Below are 27,380 nucleotides of genomic sequence, written 5' to 3' on the forward strand. Positions count from 1 at the left end.
AACAAAATTTAAACTTCTTTCTAATTTTTAAAATTTAAATTCAAAAATAAAAAGTATAATCCAAACAAATTTAAAATTATAAAAATACAGTTGAACTACACATCCAAACAATCTTTCATCTAAGTCCATCTAAACAGCGTAAAAACAAAAAAAATTCAATCTCATTAAATGAAACGTGTATACATGCGCAAAACTCCCGCTAAACATTACCATTTGTGCTTGAATATGAAACAACGTTCATTCTTCACTGTCGAAATTGCTACTGGAAAAATTTAAATCTCACTCAATCTCTCAAGCCTCATTTGTATTCTCGGTGAAAACTGCCGCTGCTCCAAAATCGCATAAAACTTTTGAAAAGAAGAAGAAACAACAAACAAAAACAAGAATAAAAATTCTCCAAGGTATGAGAAAAACTATTGTTATTAGGTTCATTTAATTTCACGCTAAACTCGCGTTTTTCCTAGTTCGATTTAAGGTTTAGTGAATTGAGTTGGTTCATTTAGTAGATCGACTTATTCTGATTCCATTTTTTTCTCCATAACTAGGTCATACGAATGGACATGTGTTGTTATTTTTTTTTCTGTGATATATAACTCGGTTCATTATAGTTGGTGATTTACATTCACTTGATTGTTAAGTGTTCACTTGAGTTCATTTGCATACAGAAAATATTTTTCTTACTGATTGAATATTTATCATGTTTTATTCAATCACTTCTTATGCCTGATTTTATTTTTTATATCTTTTTCAGGGATTAATAATATCCCAGATGAGAGTTTATGCTGGGACAAAATCCTTGATGGAGGATGGAGAGGAAGTTGAAGCAGAATATATCAGGCTCAGCGGTCAATGAACAAAATTAACAAAATAAGAGACCAAGTGATTTAGGCATCTGAAGTCATAAGACTCTCCAAATCTTCTGCTGCCCTCTCAAGCCCTTTTTGTAAATTCACATCTGGTGATATTGATAGTAAATAAGTTTTTTTTTTACTCGTAATTAACACTAATTTGTTTAACTTGTTTAAAAAAACAATCACTTCTTTTTTAATGTATATATATGAATATTAATGTAAATGTTAATAAAAATCTAATGTTAATGTATATATCTGTTAAAACTGTTTGAGTTACTGTTTTATTTTAAGTTCACAGTGAATAGATTTAAGGTATTATCAAACATCAAAAGTCCCGAAAACACAAATGAACCAAAATTAATACACTAAATGAACCGAAAAAAGTGTATATACTATATAGCACTATTGCAGAAAGCTAATTTGAAAAATTTTTTTATATTAGTATTCAATTTCAAAAACACCTAAACATCAAGAGCCCCTCTCTATCGCATATGATTAGTTGATTCTTAATCTTATATCCATTATGAGTCGTGTTCCTTATTTTGGTAGAAAAACCAGCAAGTTTAGAATAATTTTTGTAAAACTTTTCAACTTTTTCTAGTGTTTTGAAAATTATACCAACTTTTGAGACAAATTGTTCATCCACAACACACCTGGTCTGTATAATGAACCGAACACATTATTAAAACAAAACCATTGTATAGTACTAAATGAACTTCAAATTCGAACAACTATCTGCATAATGAACCAAATACATTATTAAAGCAAAACAATTGTATAGTACTAAATGAACAAAACATTATCCATAATATAAATTCAAATTTAAACAACTGTCTGCATAATGAACCGAACATGTTACTAAAGTGAAACCATTATATAGTACTAAATGAACGGAACATTATTCATTATATAAATTCAAATTCGAACATTGTATATATACAATCAAATTCGAAAAACCTGCATCTAAAATTCAGAGATTACATTCCATTCAATTCAATTCAGTTCAATCCAAATCAGAACACCAGCGTCTACAATTTAACAATTGCATTCAATTCAATTCAATAATAAAAACCTTGTCCGCTTGATTCGATTCAGAAGAATAATCCAAATCGCTCTCATTCAATTGATTTGAAGTTGAATCATTCATTGTTTTGATAGCCTATTGAAATCTGAAAATGAAGAAGATAAATCCACAGATCGGAGAGAAAAACGAAGAAGAATAGGAAGAAGAACAACAAGCAATAGAGAAGAAAAAGAAGAAAAACGACGAGTAGCAGAGCAAATCCAAAAATTGCAATCAGATTGTTAACATTGAAGAATGTTTACGTTGAAAAAAAAGCTTGATGTAATTCTGTTACGTTAATAGGAGGAGGAGGGGGGCGCACGTCTATTTCACATAACTTGGAGGGAGGGGGGAGGCACGTTACAAAAAAGTGCTTGGATGACTTGGTTTGGCTTTTCTCTTCCTTCTCTGTTCTCTTCGTTCTCTGTATTTTTTTCGTTCAAGATCAATACTCTCTTGTATGATTTGCAAATTTGGATCAAATTTTTTAAAATTAAGCAATGAAATCAATTTTGAACAGGTATTTTGTTTTCAAAGACAATGAATAATTCAAGTTCAAACTGTCAATTGAACTAAGGCGAATTGTATTATTTTGATGAATCTGTTCGTCCCCATTTTGGTGTATTTGGATTATAAATTGGTGTATTTGGATTACACACCCACACAACACACTCACACACACTACATGAGTTCATTTAAAGGTTCATAATTCCTCTCCTAGGATTTGAACCTGGGTGCAGCTACTTGCGAGGCAGCAGATCCTGCCACTAGCCCAAGCCTCGGCTGCACACTGCATATAGTGAAAGTGGTTTTTGTTAGATTTGGGCCAACTTGGTTAAACTTAATTGCCAAAGACTTGAATGTATAGCGGAACTCTAAAATTTAGGACTGAAGAAGCAATGAAAGAGTGCTCACTGGAGAAGAAAAGACAGCCGAGCAACAGAGACGTGCGCAAGGAGGTGATGGCCGAGCAATTAAACGGAGGTGATCGCCGAGCAGTTAAACGGAGGTGATGACAAGGAGGACAAGCGAGTAGGGACGTTCACGTGAGACAGAGTAAGATCAGAGAGAGCGAGCTTGAAGAGAGAGAAGCCGAGTAGAGACGTCCGCAGCAGCAACGAGAATAAGGCCCAAAGACGATGATAAAGATTGGGGTCTGTTCTCAAAGAAAAATCAAGAGATATTTGGTCAGACTAAGATTATAGAAAACTTTCAGTTCAACCAGAAAGTAATCATGTATCTTCAATACGCCATCACTCAAAGTGATTACATGAAAATCTTAACGCATGAAATGACCAAAGAGATACGAGTTCGACAAGTATTACATAGGAAGGAACAAGCCACGTCAAACAATGCAAGATTGATCAACTTGTTCGTGAATATAAATTTCAAATGAAGGATGACGAGAAAATTGAAGATATGATTGAAAGATTTTCAAATATTGTTACAAAAATAAATTTGCTTTGATGAAAACTTTTCGAAAGAGACATAATTAGCAAGATACTAAGGAGCCTAACATCAGTGGGACTCCAAAGTACATGCTATTCAAGAAAAGAAGAATTTTGAAGACCTCACTTATGATTAATTAAGAGGTAATCTTATCACATCAGATTACTCTTCTTTAAGAAATCACAAGGAAAGGAAAATAAGAGGAGCTTAGCACTCAAAGCTTCAACATTCAAGGACGATGAAGACGATGATGAACAAGAATTTGCACTATCATCGTGAAAATTCAACAAAAAAGTCAATTTAACAAAACAACCAATAAGCAAACACAGGGATTCAAAATGCTATGAATCTAATCTAGAGTGAAGGAACACATCAAACCCAATTGTTCGAAAATTCAAAAAGACGAAAAAGTGAAGATACAAAAGAAGCAACAAGCATATATTTCATGAAAAAATGCCGATGCTTCTTTAGCTTCCTTAGATGATGAAGACAAAGTTGCAAACTTCTATCTTACAGCCAACCTCAGACCGCAAATTTTTCTAACTATTATTATGAGTTACAAGAATCTTATGATGAATTATTTTAAGAATTCACAAAGATGGTCAAATAAAGAAAAAAGTTTTGCAACTTCAAAAAAGATGTTAGACATTTTGAAAAATGAAAATACTATTGGTAAACAAAAATGTGAAGATCAAAAAATTCATCATACGAATCGTGAAACTCATCTTAAGGATATAGATAAACTTAAAAAAGATTTAGCTAAATTTAATGCATCGTCCAAGAGTTTAAATAAATTATGTAGTAGTCAAAATCATGCGAAGGATAGAGAAGGTCCTACAATTCAAACAAACCTAGTACCTTTAAGAACTCTACATATGAATTATAAAAATGTACAAAAGTCCCACTGAATATTCAAGAACTCTACATGTGAATTAAGTTCCCAGATTTACATGCAGAGATAAGGTATTTTTTGCTACTTTAGCTTCTTTTTATAATAAGAAAGTTAGATTGCCATAATACTTTCTTTAAAAACAAAATAAGCTTAAAAAAGTTGCACTACCTAATAAAAGCACAAGAAATTTTTGCCACCATGTATGAAAATGGCAGAATAAAACACTAGCAAAAATGTCAGTGCTATGCTTCATGCTCAGCAGAACAAAGTCCAAAGATCGAATTGATATCAATTTTAGTGTTCACTAAGCATCATGTTGGCACCAACTGTTGCAATAGTAGCAGCATCAAGAAACTTTTACCATGGAAATAACTTGCAAGAACTTATGCTTCTGTTGGATTTCATGAACCAGTGAGAAAGTTACAATCAATTCCAAAGTAAAATTCGTAATATGATTTACAGGGATGAAATCATTTAAAATTGTCAAAATACCCAGTGAACAATAACACCTAGGACTCTCAAAAGTGAAATGACACATTTCATGATACAGTGAAAGTAACACCTAGATTTTGTCATTGTTGAAAATAGAGCCGCTCTCAAAACGTAATTATCCTAGATTTTTTTGTAACTCACTAACATTAACTCTCATCCAAGCATCAATGGGGATTATAGGATCATGTGGAGTTCTAGATAACAATAAAATCTCCACAACGAAGGTAGTGAACTAAGAAGGAAGATGCAAATTCATAATGTGTAGAATAATTCGTAGAATCATAAGACGGATTGCAAAAGTGACTCTTAAATTTATTTATTTGAAAAAAATATATATAGAGAGAAACGCAGACTACAAACTGTCACAAAAAGAAAAATTTACAAAATAGAAGAGAAATAGAGACTACAACCTATGTCCCTAGCCGGAAAAAATTAGGAACAGAATGCACGATACTCCAACAGCAACAGAACCAACAACAAATTGAAGAGAAAAATAATGTACAACAACAATTAGAAAGGGGAAGAAACACAATAATCAATACAATTATCAACTCAGATTCCGACCCAATAATAAGCAAATGCGGAATGTACAATAATTGGGAAATTAGAATTTGAACTCACTTACCTGCAGGAGGCAAGTGTGGCGAGCCGGAGGAAGCAGGAGTGCACAACCCTCTGAAAAGAGATGGCGGTGACACGGTGTAGAGGCTCAAGGGTGTCTGTCTGAGGCAAGCACCCTGGCGAGGTGCAGCATAGAGAGCACAGGAGGAGCGAAATAGATGACCAGATCAGAGAATCAAGAAACAGACAACCGAAATGCCCAGCCAAAACCCTAACCCGGTCAATGGTTCGAGGTTTCGGTCTGCCGAGATTAACAACCTATCGAAGGCTCTTCGGTATTTATAGTACGAGGAGCTGTTTGCATAACAAGCTCACCTTCCAATTCCTTAATTTCCACCACATCCAATCATCCAGTGACAGCTCCGAAAATTCAAACAGCTTATGAATGGCTCAAGCTGCAGCAGAACAAGCCTTCAAGATCACACCCAAATATACAATTTCTCCAAAATAACACCAAAAGAAGGACACAGCCTCCCCAATTCCATGGCATGCGAAATTCTCGGCACAAACCAGGTCAGGGAGATGCTGCCACCTCCTGCATCATGGGGAATAATTAAGCATCTTTACGTGCATCTACTGCTAGCTCTTAGTCATCACATGTAGCTCTATGAATAGTTAACTCTTCAATCCGTAATACATTATTACACTTATACTTGGGGACAATACCACCGGAATTGGATTCTGTTAGGGACTTGGGTATTATGGGGTGCTCAAAGTCCCACATCGAGTAGTATGGGATGCATGATGTTGTATACAAGGAGAGTGGTTCTTCCCCCTTAACAGCTAGCTTTTAAGGTGTGGTTTCCCACTTTCCTTAGATACTTAACAATGGTATCAGAGCGTGGTTATCGGCGCTATGGAAAGGGCTACCTATAGGCTGGATTAAGGTGAATACCGAATACTGATAGAGCGTAGCAAAGTGGCTACCGTTGGGTCAGTGTCGATAGAGTGAAGCCTCTGTGGACCTCGGCTCTCCAGGGCCGGTATATTGTTAGGGACTTGGGTATTATGGGGTGCTCAAAGTCCCACATCGAGTAGTATGGGATGCTTGATGTTGTATACAAGGAGAGTGGTTCTTCCCCCTTAGATACTTAACAGATTCATATCTAATTTGCCTACTAATCCAATTTTACAATCATGTCCCCAACTTCAGATAAGCATCACACAAGGATGCGTTCTGTTGGCGACCAAGCAACAAATAGGAAAATAGATCACATCTTAAGCTTTGTTTGGACAAAAAGAACAATACCATCGAAGAAAGAACGTGAATTCAAAATGCAAATTTAAGTTAATATTCATGTTCTTGGATACACAGCATAATAAGTGAATCAAATTTAAGCTACCTTTAACAACAAAATTGCCACAACTCTCGTCCAACAACCTTTAAAGAATACGCAAAGTGAGCAACAAAAATTAGGGCACAACAGTGGTACATAGTGGCATTACCCGCAACAAATCCGCTTGAGCTTATCGGCGGCAGAATCATCAACGGAATACTGCAAGCGAACGATGAGGCCATGAAATGGAGTAAGTAAAGATTAAGATTGAAGGGAGAGAGGAAAAGAAAAGACCTTGTGAAGGAGCCAAATGGAGTGGTTGTAAGTGCGACGGAAGAGGTCATGGAGAGTGGTGGAATCAGAGGGATCGACGTCGCGGTAATTCACGAAGTTCTCGCGTGCGTACTTGGCGTAGTAACCTCTTGACTCCTTTGGTAATCGCCGAACCAGACGAAGAACCTCCGCGTAAGCTCTCAACGCCTTCTCCATTTTTCTTTTCACAGAAGATGCTTTGCTTTTCCTTCCTTCCTGTCTTCTTTAATTTCTGTATCTAATCATCTAATGTAACTAGTTTGAAATAACTACAACAATTTTTAATATAATATAATTTTTATTTTATGATTAATACTGAAACTGAGCTATAATAATTTTTCTTATCAATCATAAATCATAATATATGTCAATTAAATTTTGTGGGGGGTTTATTAATTTATTTTCATTTATAGACCCTATAGGATGAATATATTTTTACTAAATTCGAGGAAAACAAAATATAATTTTTTCTATCTTTTTAATTCTTAAGTTAATTTTTAAAATATGGTTTAATTATTAAATTTTAATTTGTTATTATTATTATTATTATTATTATTATTATTATTATTATTATTATGAACTGTAAATGATTAACAAACATATTTTTTTACTTGATTTAATTTTCTTAGTCAAGATTTTATTTATCTTAGACACTATTATAATAAAATTATATAATGAACTATTTGATAAAATATTTATTTTGATTATAGAATAAATTTTTTTTTCTTGACTTGAGATTGAAGAATTAAGTAATCTTGAGTCTTTCGATTTAAATAACAAAAAATTTAATATTTTATAATAATATTTAAAATGACTGAAAATGTGAAAACAAGACCAGATATAATTTGATCATTTTGAGTAAATCCAAAATCTTTATAGAGAGAACCAATCATTAGTTTCCACCCATGATATAGTAATTTATAAAATTGTTCTTGTTTTCATTAACACTAACTTTGTACTAAATTTAATTAGTGAGTTAAAACCAATTAGTTAATCTTGTTTTCACTAACTTTGTACTAAATTCAATCAGTAAATTAAGACCAATTATGCCTACTTGACTTTGTGTAGTAGAAATTGACGAAACAGAATTAACTCTTAATAATTGATATGTTTGTGACTAATTATAAGGATAATGATCATTAACTTTTAACCCTAGCCAAGACCCTTTAAGCACTTGAATTTTGGATGTAAGTTTTTCAAAAATATTTCCCATTAAACGTACCAACAAAGAAATCATTTTGCCCTTGTTAGTGTTTATATGAATCTTAAAACATCCCCCCATGTTATCTGCATTAAGTTAAATAATAATCGGTCAGTGTGTTCTTGCCAGTGCCCAGCAACTGTCTTTGTAGCTATGATTTTTCCTAAACTACATTGGAAAACAAGTTTTCTTTCAAGATATAAAGGTTTGGGATTTTGGAACGTTGACCATGTTCTGTCTTTAGTCACATCTTTTGGCATGACGGCTACTACTCAAGATGAATACAATATCAACCAGGGAATTATTCCTGGGAACTTGTCTTAGAACATTCGAAAACAGAACCGATTAGTAGTCTTGAGTAAAATTCTAATAGGATTGAGAACTGCAATCTTCTCTAACTGCACTACCCTTCAACCCTTCATTCAATCGGGATCCAATGGTCATTACAAAGGTAACAACCATCTATATCTGTACTGTACAACTATTAAGCATAGCAACTAAATTAAATTTCTAAGATATATTCCTAAGATACAAAAACCTAATCTGGTGAAAATTACATGTTAATACATTCAAATTCTGCAAAGCATAAGATGTCACACCATAGCCATGTCCCACTGGTGGTAACATCATTTCAAGACGTACTTGTTTCACTGCTTCCTCTTTTTATCAACTGGCGTGAACTCGCCAGTTACCCTGCCCAACATATAATAAGAATAATTAATTTAGTAAACACAAACTATAAGAATTAGCCCAAGAACCAAACAGATTATTTTTATTTATCTTTTTATGGTGGGGATGAAAGGGCAGGTAGGTATGAAAGATTATAGGAAGAAAAGGATCTTTGCAATAAGAAAAGGATATTTGGATGGTTTTAGTACTCTGAGAATTTGTATTTCAACTTCTCAAAAAGCAATACTGTGCTTAATCCAAAGAAGTTAAAAGAAGTCAGAGGTGTTACTAAGAAAGCAAGAAACAAGCTATCTGAGATGAAAAAGCTGACTAGAGCCATTAAATTTACAAGAACTTAGGGTACAAGGTAGAGTAACCCCATTGCCACTATAAACTTATTGTAAAACCAATATCAGACTAAGCACTTAAGTATGGCTTCATCATAATCCCTGATCATGTACTCTGTTGATGAAACTTTGTTTAACTGAACAATTGGAGAATGCATGGCAGTAAAGTAATAAAGGATCAAGAGGGATAATCTTTGTACCTATTATACAACAGTAAGGCATCACCTACTGTCCCAGCGACCTTATTCCGTACCTTTCGAACACACACCTGAACCGAAGGCACAGTAGAACATATTTATTTTATTTAGTATATGAATATTAAATGATAACTTAAACTATCCACAATTTTGCTATAAACAATCACCTGAACTTGATCAATTGGCCCAGCCTCTGGATCCCGATTACGATGGATAACAATTCCATTGTCACACTTATTTATGAAGTGTGCACTTCCACTTATATCATACAGATTAGGAGGACCACCAGTCCAATTATGAAGCTATTAGATTACATGAGAAATGAGATATGAACATCATATAGAGTGAATAAATAAAATTTAAAAGAAAAAAAGAAAGAAAAGAAAAAGTTGAAGATGTATGTTGATTATTACTAACCTGCCTGGGATGTGCAACAAACCAAACATGGCATCCATGAAATTGGGCAAAACGTTTGATTAAGGTAAGCATCTGACTTACATATTCAGTTTCAGTCCTGCAAGTTGCAACAGAAAATCAACAGCAATTAGATATTCTTCGAATGGACAACATTGAGGTACAAGAGAAAGAATGATCACAGTAACAAAGCAAGGGGTGACATTGGTTTTATTCACGTCAGAAATAAGCATCTATCATGTGTAATAGTGCTCATTAAAAGTGAGATTTGGGCATAAATTTTAGTCCAGCAGACATCAATTCATGGTGCCCAGTCTCGGATAATAAAAAGAAAATACTGCCCAGTCTCTGTTTCTTAGTCTTCTGGTCCAGCAAACTTCAGTCTCATTGCTTGGCTATGTATTCGCTCAAATAGAAAACATATGGCTCGTTATATGGCAGTCACATGCTGCCCCAGTTCAACATCCGGCAGTCCCATATAACCATGGTTCAAACTCCAGCAGTTCTGTATGGTCCTAAATAAATTTTCAGCAGTCGTATGGCCCCATTTTCTAGCTAGTTATCTCGTCTTGTTACTTGCCTTTAAAATGTTGCTGAATTCTGGTGTCTTTTCTTGCTATTTTGAGCTATTTTCTAACATGCTTAAAGATAGATTACTAAGCTTTAGCTTGAGTGAAAAGGTTTTCGTAATCTGTTATAAGATATTATAATTATAACTACTGATGAGGCTTATCTCATATCTTATCTGCTGTAGGATTAGGTAGTTATCATCCTATCTTTCAAGTGTGTATATTTACAACGCATACACAGGTGGGAAGTCAATAACACTTCTCTTTTCATAAACTGTAATTATATATGATGAAAAAAATTAAAAATAAAAAACTAAAAGAAAAACATAAAAGACTATAACTTCTTGTTCCTTGTTTACCCCTCGCAAAAAATAAGAGAAAAGGTGTATCGATGATGAAATCAAATATTTAATTGATAGAAGATGAAGTCATATATAAAAATAACATAGACATAGCTAAACAAATTTCCATATTCAGAATTGGAGAATTACTGGTTCGAAGGTCGTTGATGATCAAGCTCATTATAAGGATCAATCACAAGTCCACGCACCCCATGCCTTAATACAGCTGCTTTTGCAAGGTCAAGAACCCACTTTATACTTGGAAGGGAATCATCTTCACACCTAGTAGTCCGCCACCAGAATTCATTAGTTTGACATGAAATTACAATATTTTTAAGAGAAAAAAAATTATACTACTGTAAGAGAGAAGTGCACATAGTTAGATAATAGGGTCTCCTCACAAGAATTTAAAATAGTAACAAGTCCTAAAGATTGAGCCACATAAATTAGACATGCCAAACTTTGCATATCTACCAAAGACACCAAAAAAAGAATTGCTTAATGCCACATGGATGTAAGGTAGGCAACCATATCCAAATGTTGTCAAAATATGATAGCCCTTGGAAACTCTAGCTTTTTTTCTAGCTAAATAGTAAAGACAACATAGAATAGCAAAATATAAACAAATAAATAAAAATTTGCAATAAAAAATAAAATATTAGCTTATTTTATATGAAAATTCCAAAGGCACAAAATCAAGTGAAAAAATTTAAAGAAAAGAAAAAACTATGTGGCTTGTTAGGGGGTATCCCCAAACTTCTCAAAGCTTGATCCAAGATAATCCCAGCAGGACAACAACAAATAAATAAATATTTGAATGACACATTAATTCTGAACTATAAGTACACATAAAACACAAAGCGATCAGAAGATTGTGCGTTTGTAGTTTGCCATTATTATTAGTCCAACTAAGATGAAATGCCAAACAAAAGACCCAAGTTTATATTTCCAAATGAATGTCTTGGAGAAAATTTTATCTGAAAACCTAAAGATTTAAGATATGAACATTTTGGGTTCTTTCACACTTACAAGAGAATTTCTTCCCTGCTGTATTGGGAAGGTATGAAGGCTGCTATCATGGATTTCATTAAGGAGTGTGAGGTGTGTCAGCATAACAAACACTCCACTTTAAAACCAGCAGGTCTGCTACATCCCTTACCAATTCCTGCTAATGTGTGGGCAGACATTTCTATGGAATTCATTGGGGGGATGCCAAAGGTTAAGGGAATGGACACCATTTTTGTGGTGGTTGATTGCCTTTATGCCCACTTCTGTCCCCTTTCTCAACCCTTTAGTGCAAAGGATGTGGCCTCTTTATTCATCAAAGAATTGGTGCGTCTTCATGGATTTCCCTCATTCATCGTCTCAGGTAGGGACAAAATCTTTATGAGTACCTTCCAGGCTGAGGTTTTCAAACAAGCTGGGACTTCATTAAGGATGTCGTCTGCCTATCATCCCCAATCGGATGGGCAAATGGAGGCTGTCAACAAATGCTTGGAAACTTATCTCTGGTGTCTTACAGGGTCGAAACCGAAACAGTGGCCGGCTTGGTTATCTTCGGCAGAATTTTGGTACAACACTAGCTACCATGGTTCCATTCGGATGCTGCATTTGGAGCCTTGTATGGGAGGGAACCACCGCCTGAGTTTAAGGGTGGTTTCGAATCAGCTGTGGAGGATGTAAGACTTCTATTGTCAGAACGAAATCAGATGTTAGATGAGCTACAATTTCATTTAAACCATGCCCAAAATCTGATGAAACAGCAAGCCAATAAGAAGAGGTGGATGTAGTGTTCGCAGTGGGTGATATGGTCTATTTGAAGCTTCATCTATATAGGATGGGGTCCTTGGCATCCACAATTAATGAGAAGCTCTAGGCTCATTTTTATGGGCCTTTTGAGGTTTTGGAGAGGATTGGTGAAGTGGTGTATCAGCTCAAGCTGCCGGAGACAGCCAAGATCCGTCAGGTGTTCCCCATGTCGCTCTTCTCAAGAAGAGTATCAGCCCCTCTATGTCTCCGCAGCCTATTCCGGATGAGTTATCAGAAGACGCTGAGTTGGTGGTGGCTCCTGAGAAGGTCCTGGACAGCAGAAGCAATGCCAAAGGGGAGCTAGAAGTCCTAGTTAAATGGCTCAACTTGCCTGAGTTTGAAAGAAGTTGGAAGCAGGCTGACAAGTTGCAGCAGGTGTTTCCGAGGCGGGTATTGTTACAAACCCAAATAGCAGAGTGGTGGAAGGGCAGAAAGGGAATCCCCACTCTGGAATTTACATATCAGAGAAGAAAGAAATTTAAATAATTAAGGGAGTGGGACCGAGTTTGTTAGGGAATCTGTTAGAAGGAATGAGCGATATAAATAGAAACAGGGAAATGCCTTTGTATTCGGGAAAGTGGTGCGTGGAATTAGTGGAGAGTCTTGGCCTCTCGAAAGCCAAGTTATCATTTCTGTTACCGTTCATACTTTACACATATTACTCATACATCATACTTGAACATACTTTCAGACCTGGGAATATCACACTGATATGCTTGGATGAGACAATTCCATATTTCTATTCTATTCTATTTCTCTTTTCTGTTCTATTCTAGATCTCTCTACCTTCATCCTTTTCTCTATTCTATACTCTGCTTGTTATTATTGTGGGAAGGATTTAAAAGAATTCAAGATGTTTGTTGACATTGGTTAATTTGTTTATCATCTATGTTATCATTCTGGTTGGTAGCGTTGCCTCTCCACAGTAACGCAGTACGAAGTCAACATTGAAAAATCACTGGGCTATTTTGCTTGGAGGGAGTCAGGTCTAGTTTTCATATTGAGATGTATAGTCCCTATACGGTCTTAAACAGTCATACAGGCATTGTTCAGAAAACTTATCATATGGAATTTGTATGCAGTGTAGTGAACAGTTAGGAAAACACTTTGTAAACCATAATCATCCATTCTCAAGTCAATGCATTATCTTGTTTTCTATGTAGATGGTATTGCTATAACCACATAATCATAAATCCTTAAATCTAAGAGATTTGACTAGATACATATTCTATATATTGAGTTCATATATTCATAAGTAGACTGACTTTCAAGCCATTCACAAGAGAAACAGAGCTCAAGTGGTGAAACAAAAACCGTAATAGTAAACATACTATGCATCTCTTTTCAAATATTAAGTATGAATAAAGTAAACACCAATGAAGCACCAAATTCATGGGAAAAAGAGAAGCTATCTCACAATGAGTGGCATGGAAACACTAGTAGAAGAGTTTTTTGTAATTGGCTAACCTTATGAGAAAGAAAGTATCACTTAGCCAGAGCTTGCCTTGTTCGTATTCCTCCAAACACATCCGTTCAGTATGTTCACCATAACTATCATTATATAAGCAAGTCAACTAAGATGATCAAAGAATTCTACATAACAATGTCCACAATTATTGCAGTCATAGAACATTCTGAGATACAAAAAATGGGGACAAGCAGTCAATAACAAAATGAAGTAATTCATCAAACTTGATCAGTGTTTATAAATTGCTGCCATGGTGGTGCCATGGAGTTAAGGTGTGGCGGTTTTTGGGTTAACTGCCATCTTTGGTGTCCAGAATGCGGAAATGGCATTGGGCAAATGTCGGCCGCATTGGCGATGGTGCCATGGCAGTCCAATACATGTAAGGCAGATTGGCGGTTTTCTTTTTTGGAAGTTTTTTAAGGGTCTTTGTCATTTTAATAACCCTAAAGCTCTTTTCTGGATCTGGTATTCTGCCTCTTCACACACTCTCTACTCTCTTTCATTCACTCTCCCTCTTCACACACACTCTACTCTCTTTCATTCACTCTCCCTCTCTGCTACTTGAGGAAGATGAAGACATGCGACACTGATACAATATCAAGCATCCCAAACTTCCCAATGTGGGATTTTGGGTACCCAATAATACCCAAGTCCCTAACAGACTCTTGTCCTCCTATATCTATGTACACTTCCTTTCTTCATCCTAATAGAAATTTTATCAGCGGGAAACAATTGGAAAAAGAACAATGGAAGTTATTAACATTGAATCCCAAACTCCCGCCAAAATATTAAGTATCAGCTCATACAATATGATATACTGCCTATTATCCAACTAAATCATATGAACTTTTCTGTCTCATGAACTGTTGACATTGCAAAAAAATCATGGACTCTACACCCCAAATATTCCCTTCTTTACATAGGGTAAAATGCAAATTACCCCCCCGGAACTTTGACTCCAGCAGATTACCCACTAACATTTCAAAATGTGCTAGAAACTCATGCAAAACTTTCATTCCAGGATTACCCTTCAATTAAGAAAGGTTATAAGAAGGTCTTTTTTCATAATTTGATAATATTAAGGGGATCAAATTGCACCTTTTGAAACGTTAGAGGGTATACTGCACATTAGTCAAAGTTCAGAGAGGTAAGCTGCAGTTAGCCCTATACATTCAAGGCAGTCATTTGAAAGCTAAATAGAAAATAATTGAGATGCCCGAAATAGAGCAGTAGTAGTATGTCTTGCCATCCTCTATGGCATCTCATTTCGTGGATTATTAAAGCTGTTTTTTTCCTACTTCTCTATTGAAGTAAAATTGCTTTATTTTCTGTTTATTTTCCAAAATCCTACCCATGTATATGTTCGCCCCAGAAATTTTCTAGCCCCACCCCTTTCCTATTGTGGAAGTCGCCGTTTACTATGGACACAAAGAAAAAGCACACGTAATCAAATATGTTAATCAACAAGGTTAACAACTTTAAAATAATGCACACTATTAGAAAATAAAAGAATATCTTATAACATCTCTAGGAATATCACGGAGTATCTGTGATGATTTCCAAGAATGAGTTTTAATATTTACTATTATTGCATAATTATTTCCTTATCAATTAGGATTTCCTTTAAATAAGAATAATAGATGGTTTTCAAATGTAACCCCCCCCCCCCCCTGGCGCCAATTTATATAAGTAACATTCATTTAGCTTTATCATTTCCTATCTAACACCCAATCCCACCACATACCATAATATTTGAACCACTAGGGATGAAGGATGTCAGGAGAATATAAAGTACAATGGGGACTTTTCAAAAAAATTAAAAAAAAAAAACAAAAGGAAAATATTCGAAATTCTTGAAATCTTAACCTAGAATACTGAAGGGGGATGTGGACACACAAATTCTTATTTTCAGTTTTGGCCGAATCAATGTAGAGGATTATAAAATTTGGCCCTTAAGCAAAGGTTAGGTCAGATAACCTATAGCCAAAACAAAGATTTTCTTATGTAATTGGCAAAATCCTCCAAACTGTAGGTGACCTACAATAATGACAAACGGGGACCTTATAAACTTCAAATCATGCAAAATGTAAAAGACAATTTCAGGAATATAAACAAAGAAAAACATGACAAAAGAGAGCTGACAAAAGATGACCAGAAGTGTTAACTATAACTATTGTATAGAGAAAGCTCACCGCGCTTCAAAGAAAGGCTTTTTCACATATTTCTCCAAAAGTTTTCGAGCATGTTCCCTAACCTACAAGTGAGCCAAAAAACAATCAGAGAAATGCAGAATATATATATATATATATATATATATATATATATATATATATATATATATAATATAATATATAGGTACATTCTAGGATCCCTATGCTATGGTGGCTACGGTATCTGAAGAAACGTTGCTAAAATTAAAGTAACACTTGTATTATTTAACAATGCTTTTTAACTTAAAAATAATTATTACCAAAATATAAAAAAAAGTATGATTTTAATTTTTAGTAACACTTGTATAGCCACCGAAAAATCTTCAAAGTAGAATTTGCAATATATATACATAAAGAATTTCAATAAGATGAGAATGATAATACAAATTAGGAATAAGGGTTCCACTATACAAAAGCAAAACAAAACAAAAGATTTATCAATAAAGCATAGGTCTCCAGTCTGAGAGCAAAAGTCTCCTATAAAATGATGATCTTTACACCAAAAAAATTGCTAGATGTCCACAAGAGACCATTGAAGGAATTACAAACAAAGTTAATTACCGTTTACATAACAAATAGGTTATAAGTAAACATACAAAAGAAGAATAAGTATGAGAAATTGGCACATAACTTATCATGGTTCAACCTACAAAAAACTGTTGACAAAACAGATCAATTAAAACTGAAGTTAGGGTCTGATGGTTTGCATTTCCAATTTTTGTTTCCAGTTTCAGTGTTTTGTTTTCAAGCTTTTGTGAAGAAAAAAGTGAAGATAGGAGGTTGTAACAACTGGTACCTGAGAAAAAGAATTCACACACACAACCAAACAGAAAGAAAAGGGGTGAATCAGGATGATCACACTCCCTTGATATTATTGAATTATGAAAGAAAACTAAACAGTATAGAGATGCTTGGGTGATATTTGGAGAGCCAGCCTCTCCTAAACCTTCCTATTCTCTCAATTCCTATCTCTCACTCATTCTGTTACTACTAATACCCTCCTACACCCACAACCAATTCAATTAGGATCACTCCCCTGACCCTCTTTCACACTTCTCTCACTACTAGTGCCAGATGATATGTTAGTTACAAGAATATCCCCATTTTTATTATTTCCCCCTTTTACCCTCTACGCTCCTCTTCCTGCTGTGATGAAAAGGTAATGGCAGAATCTGTCCCTCATAGTCTTAAAAGCTTCTATTCTCACCCATATTTGGGTGTGTAACAAAATGATAACAGAAAATACTAATTCAATTATATATCATTTAGATACAAAAAGGAATCGAAAAAATCGTCTTCTCGTCTTATCTACTTATATATAATATATATATATCTATATATAATTAGTAATTTTAGATCCCTGCGTCGTTCCGTTCCATTTAGGATTAGGAATAGACGTCATCGGACCCGCTTTTTACATATCTATCATTATTTAGGATTTTATTGCTTAAACTGTTTTCTCTTTTTCTTCACAAAATTCTAAAAACAAAAAACACTAAAAATGAAAAACAGAAAATGTAAACTCAAACAAAACACTCTCTTATCCTTCACTTCTTATTAATGATATTTCTTTCTATCTAGTAAACAAAAAGATCAATGAAGGTTAGAAGGAGAGGTCAATCAACATTCTAATCTAAGCGCAATCCTGTTAAGTCCCATCATAGCAAACCCAAATTTTGAAAATCACAAATGAAATAGCTCACCTTGTTCTCCATGGAACAAAGTGCAAATTTCCAGCCAGCAATTTCATTAATATTGCAAAGAAGGGCATCAATCCACTCACTCTTCCCTGAATTGGGAACTCCAGTTACTAGAGTCAATTCTCCTGGTACAACCTGATAAAAAGCAATTAATCAGAACACTAACATCTCCGTTTTGAATGAAATACAAAAACTTCTATCTTTACTATATACCATTTAACAAATACTTCTGTTTAAATAAAGAAAAAAGAATGAAGAGTGGATCATGTCATAGAGTATCACTGGATATTTTTCTTTGTATTACATCACTGATTGAGTAAACGTTTAATTTGGTCCTTGAAATTTCAAAATTAACAATTTAGTGACTTTATAATATTGAAGGTCTTGATATATAAATATCTCTTGCATACAATCCAATGATATGTTTTCAGGAATTTTCTGAAAGGCATTTATATGAAAATCTTTTATTTATGAAAGTTCGGCTACTACTTTTTATGCGGCATATGTACATTTTGGATATGCATTCCTGAGATTGTTTGCTACTTCGGGAATTTGGAGGACTACAACACCTAGGCGATGCTATTGTTAAGATTCATTCCATCTAGATTCAGACTTAAACTAGAAAGCACCAACATGAACTTAATGGCATTCCATGTGTCCAACACAAATCAGTCTGTCACTCAAAGATACCCCCATCCACCCACCATACATACAATCCTATTTAACCAAATATTCTTTTCCTTTTAGTATAGAAACCAACTGAATCACAGCTTAAATCTAGAGTAAAATGTCAATAAAAAGGATACTCTACAAACCATTCAGATAAACTTAGCAATGGTAAGTAATCTCATAAATTTGACATAGATCAAGAATGTTCAATAATATCAGGAAGAACCTGGAATGTATGAAGGAGATACATAGATTGAAATTTATGAATATTTGAACTTGTGTAAATCTTGAAAATATACATATTTGTTTGCCATTTATATGTGCTATCAATTTAGAAATATGTGTCTGTATCCCTGTCATATAGAGTGTCCATTATGGTACTTCATAGGACTTTAAACTACTGATACATTAAGCAAAAACAGAAGTAGCAATATCATTTCGCTGTAGGAAAGAACGGGATTGTAAAATCCAGCCAACTGAAAACTCTTGACATCTAACAATGGTGTCTTATCCAAATTTTGTTGTGTCATAATAGATTGCCGAAATTATTAATAAAAATAATAATAATAATAATAATAATAATAATAACAACAACACCAACAATAATAATATAACATTATTGAAGAATCAATTTTTGGTTGTTTCTCAAACAACCAAAAAATTGAAACTTCATTGTCATTCATGTTATATGTGAAAAAATAACCCACTGATATGTTATTGAATATTTAGATTTAAATTAAAATTTTACCAATACATTACCTGTTGAAACAATTCAGTGAAATCTTATTACATATTCAGAATCAATAACTTTTATTTTTATACAAAAATACTAAAAATTTGAATCTTTGTTTTTCGCTTTTGTGACAACTCATTATGCCTTGTCATAATAAACTATTTTTCTTTCAATTTAAAATTTCAATCCCAAAAAGAAAGAAACAAGCAACCAAAAAAAAGTCAAAATAAAAAACCCCTACAAGACAACATTGTAGAAGATAGAGAAATGTAACTAACTGCTCTTACATTGTAGAACTCATTCAGATTATTCCACCCAGTTGAGACGCCAAATTCATATCCTAAGGTTCGATGATAATATGCATCAATCTCATCAAAGTAATCTCTGAAGTTAAACAATCCACGTATTGGATACAATTCGGCATTCTCAACTGCTTCCCTCAGTGTATCAGCACCCAAATACATGAGAACCTGCTTAAATGTTACAAGGCTTACTACAGTTACCATGGAGCAAAATTAGATCACACAATTCTACATCCGAGTGGAACTAGTGCATCAGTAGCTGACCTCATTTGCATCTTTGAAACTTTCATCTCCCTTTCCTCTTTTTGGCCATCTGACCCGCCAGCATCTACAAGCACACAAGGAGGAGTTTTACTCATAAATGCATACAATTAACCAAGAGGGGAGAATGTAAATAACACAAGGAAACAGAAAAATAATCTTATCTTCAAGGCAACAGAAAATTTATAAGAGAATAAAAAGCAGACAAAGACACCACCATTCTATCATATAAACCATCATAAATTTGCAAAATATGCAGAACAAAATGAATGACAAAAACATCTTGAGAACAATTGGCATGAACAATAAGCATGTTTAATCTTACATTTTATATATTAGCAGTGGATAGGATCATGGATTAGCAGAATCAGTAGGCTTTTATTGATGAACTAGGGATTGCAAATCATAATCCCTTGTTGGAATACACGGTTGGAACTACCAATTGTGGAGGAAGTTCTTCCTCTCCTGAACTAACAGACTTAACAGAAATTTGACTAAATTGAAAAACTAGCTAACCACTGGTATTTATAGGCAACAGGTAAGACTAGAACTACTGCTCTTAAACCTACTAAACTAGCTCAAAAAGAACAAATAGACAGCCAACTAGCAGCAAATAGGGACTAAACAGTTAAAATCATCCAGTCAACTACTTAACCCTCCTCTTGTAAACTAAGCCAAACCTGTTTCCATCAGCCCTACATCACTACAATGACATAAAGTATTGTCTCATTAGGTGGGGTTGGCTAGTTGGATAAAATGTGGCCATTGTGACCTGTTATGAAGTGCCGTAGATGCCAAAGTTTTATGGCATATGATTAGATCTCCAGCATCTATTTCATGTAAAGCTCATGACCTTAGAGGACTTTCCATCTCAAACATGTTGAGAAGTTTCAAAGTTGTGCTCTATTAGATAAATCTTATTATCTGTTTTGCTTTTATAGCAGAACATTTATCATCTATGTTGTATTATTCTCTCTTCCAAATGAAATCCCTCTTTTATCAAAAATGGTAAACCACCATGTTGGCAATTGAAACATTCACTTTCGACAAAATAACCCAGAAGCAAGAGAAGTTACACGACGCTCCAAAAAGTTTATAAAGGTGTGACAAAAGTCCCAAAATGTGACAATGCCACAGTGGCACTTCCGTTAACGGGGTTGACGGCATCATGGTTGGGGATCTTGTCACACATTTATAATATTCTGGGGTGCCTTGTGTGACTTTCCTTCTTTTGGGGGCTATTTTGTAAGAAATTGAATCTCACACATGATAATATAATGCTAACTTATCAAAAAATAAAAACAAAATTGTGATTTATCTCAAAAGGATGGGGAAAAACCAAGTCATGAGCAGTAAATTTGAACCTTTCTTTTCCAAGGCGACGTGCAAGCTCCTCAGCCAAGGCTTGACCAGGTTGATCCCCGTCAGTGGCAAGTATGATTCGGGATGCCTATCATTAGAATAGTGAGAAAGTTGAGAAAAGCCAATAACTTCTGTGCATCAGAGTGAAAAGAAGAATAATAGTTACAGACCTGCATCAATTGGTCTTTGCAGTTCCATAGATACTGATACTTTGTATCCTAGCTTTACAAAATGATGATGATGACAAAAGCATCAGATTTTAAAATTACAAAAGGGTGAGCATAGTAAAGAATAACAATAGATAAAACATATGTTAAGCTCCAGACAAACCTTCTCACGAGGGGGCAGCTCTTTTGAGGAGACAGATGGAGGTGCACCATCAGGAACACTCACACAATTGCGGAAGCCAGCTTCTTCCATTGCTGCTTGTCATTTCACCTTCAACCTATAGTATAACAAATATAAAAGCAAAAACAAGCGGTAACCTCTGAATAATTTCTGATAATGTTTCAGAATAGAGAGAAAGTGAGAGAAGGAGAGAGAAGATGGAGAAACTGAGAATTGTGGAAAATAGGATTATTTTCACTTTAGAGTGGTGATTACACATAAATAAAAGAGTGTTCAGCACTCTAGATCAAATGGGTAGAAAGGTCATTCGGGACTGTTAGGGGAATCGATCCTAGCTGCAGCTCTTATAACTGCTCTAACAGTTTCTAGATTCTAGTAGCCTCCGGCTCTTCTAGATCTTATACTCAGCTTCTCTATCAATTTCTACAGAAGGAAGAACAACAAAACTTACAATGATAATATCATTTTGTCCCTCTATGTCATCCATCCGTATAAATTTTTTCTGTGTTCGCTTCCTGAATAAAGGATATCAAAAAAAAGATGTAATATTCATATTAAAAAGGCATGACATGACAGAAACCAAAAAAAGTAAAAGGCATGACATGAGCAGAAACCAAATTTTGACAAAACTATGATAAATGTCTTTAACATAATCAGAATAAAACAAGAGTACAAAAAATTGAACTAAGGGAAAGTTAATCAGATGGAGGAAACAAACAATGAAAGACAATATAGAAGAACCTTGAATTAATACATTTCTTTGAAAATGTAACAGACCTGATAGTTGGTAAAGGCTGTTGTTTTCCATGTAATTATGTCACAGTAGTTTAACTTAATGTGAAGCATATTAGATAAGTATCAGCAATTGCATTTACCTGCCAAAAGTTCTTGTTGATGTCTCGATATTTGCAACTAACAAGTGCTCCATTTCGACGATAGGTGAATGCAATAACAATCTACCAAATGTATATTACAGAAAAAAAATTAGTAGAAAGCATCACTGACATGCAAAGTAAAGAGTCTGCCATTGCCTAAAAAAAATTAGCACCAGCTACAATAAAATACTAGAATAAATGTTTATTGATAATCTCAAATACAGTTAATTCTTCATCTACATTATCTAAAAGTCATCAACTATGACCCAAAATACACTACATAAATAGCAAGGTTCTTATTTTCAGCATTGTGTCTTTTCCAAACATCTTTGATTTTCTTAAAAAGAAAATTAGCATCAAGGCAGGAAAAAAGGTTAAGAAATCCTCCTCACATGACCAAATAATCCATGGAAAAATGTTAAATTACACAGTTAGCCCCCTATACTTTCACTAAAATTGCAAATTGATCCTTACACTTTAAAAGTTTGTAATTGGGTCCCTAAACAAAATTAAATTTTGTAATTTAGTCCCCACCGTTCAAGACCTCAAGCTTTCACATGAAAATCACTGTCTAAACAATGTCAAAACCATATCACATGAACTACGGGGTATTGTCTATTAAAAAACAAAAAAAAACCTTAAATCTTTTGTGCTTTGATCTCCCTTCAATCGAAAGGAATAAAATAAATTAAAAAAAATAAAAGGCAAATATTAATTCAAGGTATATATTAATCTGCAGACTACTATATCCCTAAACCTTTATCATTGAAAAAGTATATGCACAATCTATCCCGTCAAAAATAGTACCAGCTAGCTTTGCTTCATTTTACCAATTAGATCACCTACATCTTAACATGTAATTTTCTATGTAACTCAAACTAAATAACGAAGTGGCGCATTGTACCTGATCATCATATTTTCTCTGCTTGACAGCATTTCTCTCCAAAGTCTCTTGTGAAATCAAGCGCTCTGAAAAATATGCAAGCACCTGAAAAAGGGTAAACAAAATTTGCTTTACATTACTTGAATTTGAACAAAAAATTATTTATCAAAAAAAAAAACAATTTACTAGCAAAAATACTGGAAACTAAATAAATCAATCAGAGATAAAGATGCTTAGATAAATGAGTGAGCACTCTAGGGAGAGCTGTAGCAGAGACACACAAGAAAACCTTATATTAAATTCTTAAAATAAATTCAAATATAAATAGTTTAAACACATAAAGATCATTATAAGGCATTGTGGTGTCACTTAATCCATGTAACTAACCAACCTAGCAGGCCAATGGTTTCTTTATTTGTTTTTTCTTTATTGAAGAACAAATTAAAAGCATCTTTTTTTTTCTTTATTTGTTTGATAAAACGTTGGGGGCCAAATGGTTTGTCCATTTTCATCTTCATTTCCGGTGAAAATGAAAAAAAGTTGAAAATATGTTTGGTTATACATTTTTAAAAATACTTTAATTGAAAATGAATTTGAAAAGATACACAAAATTGAAAATGACAAAGGGTGCAAATAGAACAGTACAGCTAGTTGGAGTAAAAGAGGTTACTTGGAGTCAAATGGGTGCAAAATTCAAACACTTCCACCTTAATTTTAATTTTTTTTTTTAGCACTTTGTATTTCATATGCCTTTTTTTTAAAATAAATCAATGTTAATTTTTTTATATTTACGATTTTGCACCTTTTTGTATTTTTTCTATTTTAAAAAAAAATCAATGTTACTTTATATTAATGAAAAAATTATCCAATGAAATTTTATCATTTTGAACTGTTATTATTATTTTATTTTGGTTTAATTACTCTGTTGGTCCTATAGTTTCGCGAAATTTTTAATTAGGTCCCTATCTTTTTTTCCTTTTAATTGAGTCCTTACACCATTTTTTTTTTAATTGGATCCCTACACTTTTTTTTTCTTTTATTTGGCTCCCTGCACCAAATTTTTTTTTTTGTTGGATCCCTATACAATTAAGCCAATTACTGCTAAGAGGGACCTAATTGAAAAAAAATTTTGTACAGAGACCCAATTAAAAGAAAAAAAAGTATAAGAACCTAATTAAAATTTCGCAAAACTATAGGGACCAACAGAGTAATTAAACCTTTTATTTTCTTGAATAATTCCTTACAGTCAAACTAGCTAGTTTATAAAATTATTTGCACTGCATTAACTAAAATATAGAATATACTTATAATGTTATCATTTAATAACAAATATATTTTTTAATTCAATATTGAAAATATGTTTTGGAAAATGGATCAGCCAAACATATTTTCATTGTTTCCTTTGTTTGAAATGAATTCTATTTTGACAAACCAATCACCTTTCCAAAAACAGAAAGCTTACAAAAATTATTTTTGGAAAATAAAAATTGAAAACAAAAACAGGAATATTTTCACAAACCAATGGGCCCTGAGACATCAATGCTTCAAAGTTAATCTCATTAGGCGAGTAACTAAAAGTCTAAAACAAACACAACCTTTAATCAGGGAGATCTAACCAATCATTAATGGTGACTAAGCTTTAAAGACGAAAATGATAAATTTATTGAGTCCAGATTATGAGTAAATGAAAAGCCCAACAAAGACATTAGCAATCATAAGAATAGCACCCGAAGAACTTACGAAATAATATTAATGGTTAATTCAATTAAACACAATTGTGCTATTCTATATACACACACACACACAAAAATAATACTGAAGAAAAATACATTTTTAAATCAATACTTCCATTTGCCTCTATTAAGCACATTCAACCAGCACGCTACACACAATAACATAAACAACTATCAGAGAAAATATGTCACCATAACTACTCCCAGAGGAAATGAACATGAAAACATTACAAGAACACCACAGAAAAGAAATAAAAATTTGATCAAGAAATAGTTCTAATGACAAGAAACTGGCTAGAAAGCCTAGCATTCCACTCCAACCAACTACAGTGCATCCTTGCAAAGTTTTCGGATTTATTTGATTTCCTCTCCAAAAATTTAGAATGAGTAAAAAGTATTCCATGGGGGCATACACTGCAAATTAGAAATACCATAATGCTTAATCTATAGCTAACAAGCAACCTCAAGAGAAAGGTATAGCATCCTTCATTAAATTATTGAAGGACCCGAGCAGTTGGACCCCATGATTCCAATAAAAATGGTTCAGCTATTCTCGGATATCACATTTATATATTATTGAGGAAGTGGCATGAAGGAATATGATACTAAAAGTCTCAGGATGCATTTTGATTGGCTTTTGAGAAAAGTGCTTATTCTTTTCACCTTTTAAAGGATCTTTTTAGTAAGAAAAAAGAGGGGGAGCCTTGGAGCTACAATTGAGTTGTTTCTGTGTGACCTCAAAGTCATGGATTTAAGTCATGGAATTACGTAAGGTAGGATGCTTTGCACTAGGCTGCCCTTTTTTCTTTAACTAGAACAAGCAATTCTATGTTTCAGTTAAAAACCATTAAGTATTTCTTCTAATTGAAAATTCATTAAAACCTTAAAATTTTTGCTTTTAAGAGAAGAAACATGCTCATAAAGAGAACCATGCATGGTGTTTTCCCACAGGCAATGTCTGCACCAGATATAAAGTATATGAAAAATTATTAAGAATACTAACTCATCTTCCTAATTGTTAAGGGTAGAAGAAACAGGTCAACCAGGCTTCACCCTTAATAAGCCAGGCCTGTAAGGTAATTAATTGGCCTGAGCCTAGCCTGCAATCTATTATAGACTTTTTTTCAAAGTACTAAACTTGTCCTGTTATTGAGTCTGGCTTGACCTGAAGCATTTTAAAAGCCTGACATCTTTTTTACGAAAATAAAAAATTGAAAAAATATTATTTTAAAAAACTATTTTTTAATAAAAAATTACTTATATGTAATATATCAAATTTAACATTTACAAGAATATTTAAACTTTTTAAGTATTTAAAATATGAAAATAATTTATAATAAAATATAATAAATATAAAATATTTAATAACCCTTTAAATTATAAAAAATTACTTACATAATTTATTTATGTTTAATAGGTCTGACAAGACAATAAGACTAATTTATGAGTCTGAGACTGGCCTATTTTAGGCTTTCAAAACAGCCTGAGCTTGGACCTATTTTACAACAAGTTAGGCTAGGCTATAGGGCCCTAATAGGCATCTGGCCTATTTCATTATCCTCCTAAATTCTAAATAGAAAAAGTTTTCAAATTTTTATCTTTTTTTATGTTTTCAAAAATAATATTTAAAATTTTAATCATTTAAATATTAGGATAATGAATTATGACTCCCAATTATTACAAAAAGTATATGATACAGGCAGAGTTCAAAAAGATCCAGGACAGAATTAGGTAAGGTAAAATATAATGACCTCGCTACAAAGTGGTTCTAGCTGCAACTCCTCCTCTGTAATTTCTCTTTTTTTCTTAACCTGGGCTACTTGACTCGTTGCTGTAGAGAGTGAATGGCTGTCAGCGAAGGCCTGCAATACAAGAGACCAAACAAGGAAACAATTAACAAAGCCACCCGTGTCAAACAAGATATGTCACATTTGAAAATGATGTCCAACCTGTGTGCTACCTCTCCACCCACATTTTCCACGAAACACACCCATGCAGCAGACCCGCTAAATTCAAATATTGTCAAAATATCAATGTACAAGTATGGTAAACCAACAACTAGATAAGATACGAGAAATATGATCATAAAAATCTGATCCATACCATCGTGTGCAATGAACAGAGATAAGCTTCTTTCTCCTGATTCACCACCTTCACACTGGCTCACAAAAGATAACAGTAAATATACAACCAAAAAAAGGTTTACAGTTGATAGCAGTAAACAACAAAATGTGATATATGCAAAGAGAATGAGCTACTATCATCATATATCATATAAGCCAGAAATAAAATGAGTATTAGAGCCTTAGAGGCAGAAGTAAGACATCAAAAT

At 33.7% G+C, this 27,380-nt stretch overlaps 1 protein-coding gene and 1 pseudogene across 7 annotated transcripts; both read right to left on the reverse strand.

Moving 5' to 3' along the window:
- Positions 1 to 1,712: 1,712 nt before the first annotated feature.
- On the reverse strand, positions 1,713 to 7,214 carry LOC112795573 (LYR motif-containing protein At3g19508). Of its 7 annotated transcripts, none has more exons than XM_072233816.1 (5): positions 6,940 to 7,214; positions 6,815 to 6,864; positions 5,373 to 5,763; positions 2,830 to 3,070; positions 2,482 to 2,704 (listed from the first exon to the last, which is right to left on the reverse strand). In XM_072233816.1, the coding sequence occupies exons 1-3, from the start codon at positions 7,132 to 7,134 to the stop codon at positions 5,748 to 5,750; spliced, it is 261 nt and encodes an 86-aa protein (XP_072089917.1). In that variant the 5' UTR covers positions 7,135 to 7,214; the 3' UTR covers positions 2,482 to 2,704; positions 2,830 to 3,070; positions 5,373 to 5,747. The 7 variants fall into 7 exon arrangements, with proteins under 7 accessions (XP_025693363.1, XP_072089917.1, XP_072089915.1 ...); XM_072233814.1 differs by having other exon boundaries at positions 5,373 to 5,903; XM_072233818.1 differs by having other exon boundaries at positions 6,712 to 6,864; positions 6,940 to 7,209.
- Positions 7,215 to 8,409: 1,195 nt separating this feature from the next.
- Positions 8,410 to 27,380, reverse strand: part of LOC112795576 (twinkle homolog protein, chloroplastic/mitochondrial-like) — a 20,791-nt pseudogene continuing 1,820 nt past the window's right edge.

Source organism: Arachis hypogaea, chromosome 4 (genome assembly GCF_003086295.3).
Source record: "Arachis hypogaea cultivar Tifrunner chromosome 4, arahy.Tifrunner.gnm2.J5K5, whole genome shotgun sequence".
NCBI classification, from domain to species: Eukaryota; Viridiplantae; Streptophyta; class Magnoliopsida; order Fabales; family Fabaceae; genus Arachis; species Arachis hypogaea.

What these genes read in the sequence shown, in the direction of transcription:
- LOC112795573 (XM_072233814.1), bottom strand. Translation starts at nt 7,134, where the DNA reads ATGGAGAAGGCGTTGAGAGCTTACGCGGAGGTTCTTCGTCTGGTTCGG. An exon ending in CCATTTGGCTCCTTCACAAG is followed by an intron (nt 6,865 to 6,939) that starts GTCTTTTCTTTT and finishes GTTCGCTTGCAG; the next exon opens with TATTCCGTTGATGATTCTGC. An exon ending in CTCAAGCGGATTTGTTGCGG is followed by an intron (nt 5,904 to 6,814) that starts GTAATGCCACTA and finishes CCCATGATGCAG; the next exon opens with GAGGTGGCAGCATCTCCCTG.